This window comes from Mya arenaria, chromosome 13 (assembly GCF_026914265.1).
Source record: "Mya arenaria isolate MELC-2E11 chromosome 13, ASM2691426v1".
NCBI classification, from domain to species: domain Eukaryota; kingdom Metazoa; phylum Mollusca; class Bivalvia; order Myida; family Myidae; genus Mya; species Mya arenaria.
In genome coordinates, this window is record NC_069134.1 from 66531895 (window position 1) to 66539899 (window position 8005).

General features: G+C 34.6%; 1 protein-coding gene across 3 annotated transcripts in view; it reads left to right on the forward strand.

Annotated features, from left to right (window-relative positions):
• Positions 1-2901, forward strand: part of LOC128213819 (terminal uridylyltransferase 4-like) — a 39455-nt gene extending 36554 nt beyond the window's left edge. For all 3 annotated transcript variants that reach the window (XR_008257808.1, XM_052919877.1, XM_052919876.1), the window contains 2 exons: positions 634-697; positions 1894-2901. Coding sequence is in view for 2 of the 3 variants with exons in the window: in XM_052919877.1 (XP_052775837.1) it covers positions 634-697; positions 1894-1928 (99 nt within the window). In the remaining variant the exon portion in view is untranslated. The remainder of the gene's footprint in view (positions 1-633; positions 698-1893) is intronic.
• The last annotated feature ends 5104 nt before the right edge of the window (positions 2902-8005 follow it).

The window sequence follows — 8005 nt, forward strand, 5'->3', positions numbered from 1 at the left end:
TGTTATTTCATTGATAAACATGCAACTAAAAATGTTAATTATGGGTTTTACTTCTCTTCTATATCATTGATCCAAATCCTGTCTTTGATTTATCATACTTCTGCAGAGAAAAATCATTGTTTCAAATCAAATGTCAGTTTTTGGCGTATTCAAGAAATTTAGATAAAAAGAAACTTAAATAACGTTGTGACCCATCACCTGCAAAACATGTCATTTTATTGACAAAACATTCTGTGTTCAGTCACAGGTAACTTTGTCTTGACATTTCTGCTTCTTTTAATGTTAGCTTGTCTGTTAACATTTTTAAATAAAACTGTTCCATGTATTGTTATTGCCTTGGTGTTGTTGTTAGTGTTGTTGTTGGCAGTGGCATGACTAAAAAATCATTCAAGGTTTTCAAATGAAAGTTGATACACATGTTGCCACAGACAATACTTAAACTTATAGCAAGGCAAATAACTCTGCTTTAATATTTGTCCAGTAATGCCCCTTTGTGTGACTGATAGAAAACAAAAACAGACTGGTGTAAGAGTCTACTCTGCTGCACTCTTGTTTATTATGCAAGATCTGTTTCTGCTTGCTGTGGTTCATGTGTTTGTTTGTAATACTAAATGTCCCTGTGTGTGATTTCAGGGCCCCAAACGCGAGAGGGAGGTGAATATCCCACGGAATCGCAACAAGGACCCAGCAGATATGGGTAAAAAATTTACTCCCTATAGATCTAGTATAGAGCCTACACAAAAGTTTGCATTGGTCATACCATTTCGTATTTTAATGGCCTTGATTTTGGTTGCCTTGTTAGTGTCATCAATTATTTGAACCTTGGCAATAATTTAATGAATGCAAAGTAAAACTACATGCAAACATGTTTCCAGTGACAATACAGCATGTGTATTACATGTGCCATAACTCTAGCTAAAGTTATAGTTGAGTTATGCCTCTCAGATAAATGGATAACTGAACTGTTGACAGTGCTTGCTTGTTAATGTTATATTAATTGATTTTAAGGTAACTGACCCACACATATGTGAATTTTGGATGCCTGATGACCATATATTATTTTGGAATCATTAGAAAGGCTTTTGTGTAGTAAATGTTGAACTTTCTGAGAAATAAATATAACAAACCAAGTTCCTTCGGCTTACAAAAATGGCAAATTATGTCATTTTTCTCCAGTTTCAGTTAAATTAAAGAGCAAAAATTGTTGATGGTGTTTGATGTTAAGTGAGAGTGTGGTCTTGTGTTGTGGGGCAAACCCGAAACCCACTTGTCCGGCTTGGTGACCACAAACCAAACTTACATGTGCCCAGGCCAGGAATCGAACACAGGTCGCCGTGGTAAGAAGGGAGTGCGCTAACCACTGCGCTAACCGGACAACCAACATATTAGTAATTAAATTACTAGTATGTATAATGATTGATCCAAAGTTCATGATAAGCTTATTGGTATATCAGCAAGGAAACACCTAAGAACGACTGGTAGATGTTAATTGGTTGGATTCCTTAAATGAAGTTGTTAAGCCTATTTTAACTTTCAAAAATTAATTTGTTATTCTTTGTAACAGCTTATTTAAAGTTAGTGCTTGAAATTATATTTTGTCCAATGGTATGGGAATATTTCTATATTATATTTGTACATTTATTTTGGTAATTCGGCATTCATTCATTATTGATTTTAATCAAGTGATTCAGTAGATTTAAATTAAACAAAGGCTCTGGGTCAGTAGACAAAATATAATGTCAAACACTAAGCATGTTAAAGTGTTCTTAGAATGTATTTACTGACCTTAATGGTTTATTATGTCATGTTTTTTAGAGGTGAAATATATTACTGAGCTACCTTTAAATGCCTTAAGTGGAATCAGAACTTTCAACCTTTACTTTCTCTTCACAGGAATAACAGTGCGAAATGAGTTCTACAAGAACTGATATGGCTTACTTACTAAGAGGACGAATAACTGTATCAGGAAATGTCTTCTGTTTTGGATGATGTTGCAGCAATTACAATGGTGGACACATTTTCTCAAAAACTGCAGTGTAAATTACACGAGTAAAGGGTGGAGGTGGGGGATTGCACAATATTTATTTTTACGGAATCTTTTCAAATTACATTTGTCTTTTAACATTCTACAATACTAGACTCTTGTCAAAATTTTGACACTCAAAACATGTATGTTACTTTTTAATTAGTAAAAGTGATAATAATAGTTTTGAAAAGGTATAATCAAACATATCACTTTAAGTTGTTTTAAAATCATAACGATTTTATTATATCCATTCTTTTGCAAATTGATCAGGTCACATATTTCAAACCTGATGAAATTCACTGTTGGTGTCTGATGGTGAAATAGGGAATCCAATAATATTTGCGAAAACCAGAAAATGGCAAAAAGACCACGGGGATATTGAAGTTCTCCACCTTTAACTATGGGCATATTTATATTTTTAAAAGTAATGATATTGCATTGTGTATTGTAGAGATTATCTGGATTAAAGGTTGTGTCTCACAGAGCCATTTTACTGTCAGTTATGGAACTAAATAAGAATACGGGGAAACATTCAGTTTGTAAAACATCATATTTGTTTATTCATATAAAATACTGTGTTTTTCCTTCTATTAGTACTTAATAATCTATAATGGCATGAAAAATGAGAACAATTATATTCTGCCAATAGTCTTCATGCGGCAGTTCTGTGATTTTTTCTTTAAGATTTCTTAAAATTTAATTCAATTTTACACAGTCAATACACAGTTTTACGTTATAAGGTATATGAATACATTTTGAAGTCATATAATGTATTGATCTTGACTAACACGTACAATTTCATCTGTCTTATTATGTATTTTAAATTCATGTCAATGTGTTTTTAGACAAATAATGAAATAAACATGTAAATATTTCTTCATTACTTTCTGTTTAAGTTTTCTTAAAAAAAATAATGCAGTTTTACTCATACATAGTTAAATATTAGAAAACTTTATGAATACATATTGCAATCATACATGTATTTGATCTCGACTCACTTGTCTTATTGCATGTTTTAAATTCATTCCCAAATGTTTTATGTAAATTAAAAAAAGATGTAATTATTTCTAAGCTTACGTGTAATATGTAATATGTTTTTTTAGCTTGACTATTCGAAGAATAGGTGGGCTATACTACTCGCCCCGGCGTCGGCGTCCCGTTAAAGTTTTAGGGCAAGTTGGGATTTTCACTTATAAGTCCAATACCCTACATTCAATTGACTTAATACTTCACACAGTTGTTCAGGGCCATCACATGATGAGGTTAGATAACTCCATATTATTCTTTACACAGATTATGGCCCCTGATTGACTATGGAACTTGGGTTAAAGTTTTAGAGCAAGATGGAATATTTATTAATAACTTTTATATCCTTTGTTCAATTGACTTAATACTTCACACAGTTGTTCAGGACCATCCCACAATGAGGTAACATAACTCCATATTATCCTAAATACAAGTTATGGCCCCTGATTGACTTAGGTTAAAGTTTTAGGACAGGTTAAAGTTTTAGGGCAAGTTTGGATTTTCACTTAAAACTCCAATACCATTCATTCAATTGACTTAATACTTCACACAGATGTTCAGAGCCATCACATAATGAGGTTAGATAACTCCATATTATCTTTTATACAAATTATGGCCCCTGATTATGGCCCCTGATTGACTATGGAACTTAGGTTAAAGTTTTAGGGCAGGTTGGGATATTGTTTAATAACTGCTATACCCTTCATTCAATTGACTTAATACTTCACACAATTGTTCAGGACCATCACCCAATGAGGTTACATAACTCCATATCCTTAATACATGTTATGGCCCCTGATTGACTAAGGTTAAAGTTTTAGGCAAGTAAAAGTTAAGGGCAAGTTTGGATTTTAATAAAAAAAACTTCTATACCGTTCATTAAATGCACTTAATAAAATTCAAAATTATTCACGACCATCTTACAACAAGAAACATAACTCCGTTTTAAGCCTAAATACAAGTTATGGCCCTTTGTTTTTTTTTTTGTTTTTTTTTTATTTCTTTTGAAAGGCATATTTGTATATTCTTAACCACATTTTCATAATGGGAAATCAAGTTATTTGAATGACTTACGTCATTGTTTGGGCGGGCTGGTGGGAGGGCAGCATCAAAGTCACCTTATGTATCAAATAATTTTAGTTAGGTTTGACACAAAGAGACCAAACTTGGTATTATTACATCGTTATTGTATTCTAAGTCAAAGCGGCGTAGTCGAGCACGCTGTCTTACGACGGCTCTTGTTTAATGCTTAGTGTTAGTAAATTGGATTGAAATAAAGAAACTCACCGAAACTCTTAGTTTTAATGGATTTATTTTTCAATAAATTGTTTTTAATGCCCCCAAAGGTAACATTGAGGCATATTAGGGCTCGGTATGTAGCCTCATGTAGTGGTTCTTTACCAAAATTGTTCATCTAATGTCCCATGTGTCAACGCTGCTCTCATCCAGAAGGTCCAAGGATTTTAGGCCCGGGGATACAAACAAGCAAACAATGACTTCAGGGCCAACCACATCCTTAGCAACCAATGATCTCCTTAGCAACTAATGACTTCCATAGCTACGAATGACCTTCTTGGCCACCATTGACTTTCTTAGTGACCTCTTACTTCTTTTGCAACACGTTATTTCCTAGCAACCAATGACCTAAGCATCCACTCGCTTCCTTAGCAACCACACATAACTTAGCCAACAATGACTTCCTTAACATTCTATGACTTTCTTGGCTACCAATAACATCCTAAGCTACAATTGACAGTCTTTGCTTAGCAACCAATGACTGCCTTAGCAATCAGATAGTTCAATAGCATACACATTCTTCGTTAGTACCAAATGCCTTCCTAAGCAACCAATTACTCTCTGAAAAAAAATGACTTCCTTGGCAAACACTACCAAGCAACTAATTATATGCATATAGCAACCAATTATTACCTTCGCAACCTATTTCCAAGGCACCATTAACATTGGGCCGATCGTTCAGGGCTTTGTTAAAGCAAACAATGATTGCCCTACCAACTACATTCATCTATAGCAGCCAATGACTTCCTCAGTAGCTAATGACTTCCTTTGCATACATTGTACCTCAGCAACCAATTAATACCTTAACAACCACTAACTTGATTAGCCTCCGCAAAATGCTTTATCAAACTTTGATTTTCGTAGCATCCTTTGAAATCCTTAGCTCCAATGCTGACCGATGAATATCGAAATCATAGAATTCCATATAACTTCAGCAAACATCGAGAATCCATCAGCTCTGTTATGTCAATGAAGGACTCCTAGGTGTTTGCCGTAAATTATGACGTATGCGCTTAAGTTATCGTTTATTTACTTGGTAATATAAATCAATCGTCAATTCCTATAGCACGTTATCTGTAACAAGGCGCCAATGAACTAACACGAAATGTTCCAAGTGAATTCTCATGTTGCCAATTACCCATACGCACATGTTCTTGATACGGAAAATAAGACACATAAGACCTGCCAGTAATGGATATGTTCTCGTTCTTGTTCTCCAATTGCTGTGGAGACTAGCAATGTTAAAGCCACCGGTTACTCCACGCGTACTTCGACCAGCCAAATTGCGTTCATGTCCCCGATAATGACATCAATCCCGCAATTCATTACTTATATTTACACCAATAGTGCATTATTTCATTCAAGAATTGTGAAAAAAATACTTGATTTCATTTAAGAAAACCTTTCAGTAATCCTTTCTTACCCATTCTGTAAATAGAACGACCCGACTGTAACCGGGATCGTTTTATCAAATGACGTCACGATAACGCGGAAAAAAGATCAACCACTTGAAAACACTTTAAACATAAAATTGAAACACTTATGGCAACGATACATTTAACATATCATAATTTAACACTTTCTAAAATGTTTTTTTTTTATATTTTACGGCACCTGCTGACACAATACAAACAATCTGGACTAATTATTAAGGAATTGCGAACTGTTGTAAGTCCATGTCAAAGCACTTATCCTATGAAGTTCACGGAAGTCCAGTATAACAAGGCACTTATGTGTTCAGCCGACCGCTCTTGTGGAATTATTAACAACTGCTAGAAACTACATTGTCAAGGACAGGAGAAAGAGTACCATTTAAGGAATGAATTGCGAGATTGATGTCATTTTCGGGGTATGAACGCAGTTGGGCTGCTTAAAGCGTGGAGTTCAAGTATTTTTAAGAAATACGTACAGTAATTATTTCTATAGAAGGACCTAACCGTAACCGGAAACAGTTCATCAAATGACGTCACAATAACGAGGGGAAAATCAATTACTTCGAATCACTTAAAATTTAGATTGAAACACTAATGACAACAATACGTTTCACATATCATAATTTAACACTTTTCAATATGTTGATTTATTTTTTTCGGGACCTGCTGACACAATACAAACACTAAAAAGACAAAGAGTTTTCAGTTTACGTGATTATTATTAATATGCGATGATTCGCGATCCGAATATGTTGCATTCATCGGAAAATATTCGCAATTGCCCAAAGTTCATTGAAGGAATCGATGTTGAGGTGCAAATATTGCGTCTTTAAAATATTTCTAGAAATCCACAAAGCAGGCAGTGTCATTGGCCACCTGGCAAAGCAATAATACAATAAAAGAAGGGACAAGTAGCACAAGCCGAGGGCTTTAAGGCGCTCGCTCATGTTTTGGAACCAAACATAAATTGGAAATGCACCTGAAAACACTTCTCATATAATTATTTTTCTCTTTGATACCGGAATTCTAGAAAAATACTATTATAGTATAAAAAACATGACTATTATAGTATAAAAAACCTGTTTTAAGTAGGGACCTTCATTTAGAACATTGGTAGCATCACGTGATCATGTCAATCAATCAACCAATTACACAAGTCTATTATTGAGTCGCGTTAGTAACGCGTTTCAAAATTGTGTGCTTCAAAGACAATATTTGAGCGTAAATTATCAACATTTGCCAAAGGGCTCCAGCAGTCAGTATCCTAGTTTTAACGCTCTTTATGATTTGCCACACATTCCGTCAAAAAATCCGTAAAATGTGCGTTTTACAAACCATGAATGAGTTTCTTTGACGGCAATAACCTAGAGACACAAACGAATAAACACCACATACACACATACAAACACCACAGTCAGACCTCTCACGCATCGATGATGGAATAACCGCCTTGAGTCTTGATCAGTCCAGTATTGGTTAATGAAAGACATCAGGCATGGACATGGACCTTTTAACATATGAGGGTATCAATAACTGTAGACATGAATAATAGTATAATTAATGTACTTGTGCGTTTGTTTATTTTGGGTCTAATTTCACGGAATAATTCGGTCATTAATACATTTTGTATATCGCAAAGAGAAGTTTTGTCTATAAAGCACGCTCAGAAAAAGCAGCTTTCACTCATGAAAGATTTTTGTTGAAACTAAACTTATGCCAATGCATTTGAAGAATAGTCTTGCGACTTGAGCACAAGCGGATATTGATAAGTGGGGGGAGGGGTCTTTCCAAAGTGTCTGAGGACCATTCTTCCAACGTTTTGTTTTAATTAACCCTAACCAATTTGTTAAGAGTGATATACTGATCAAGGTGTGTATTTCGTACGAACTGAGTACTTAGTGAACGTCAATTCCAATCCAAATTTCAAGCGAATAACAAGTTGAACGTGTCTTACCAACATCCTACATTCCGTCTGCATTAATCCAGTGAATGTGAAACAGCGACGAAAAACGTGAAACATGTTTCGAAAACAAGAACCAGGAAGTCCAAAATTTCATGTATGGCTAACTAACCTTTAACCTAGCCCCAACCTTTGGCTAAACAATAATAAGCTTTGTTACAATGTTCATGATATTGCCAATTTTAAGAGAGACAATATTAAAAAAAGCCATTTTTAGAAACAAGCCTGATTACATTTTCAAATTAATAATCAATGTAAGCTCGA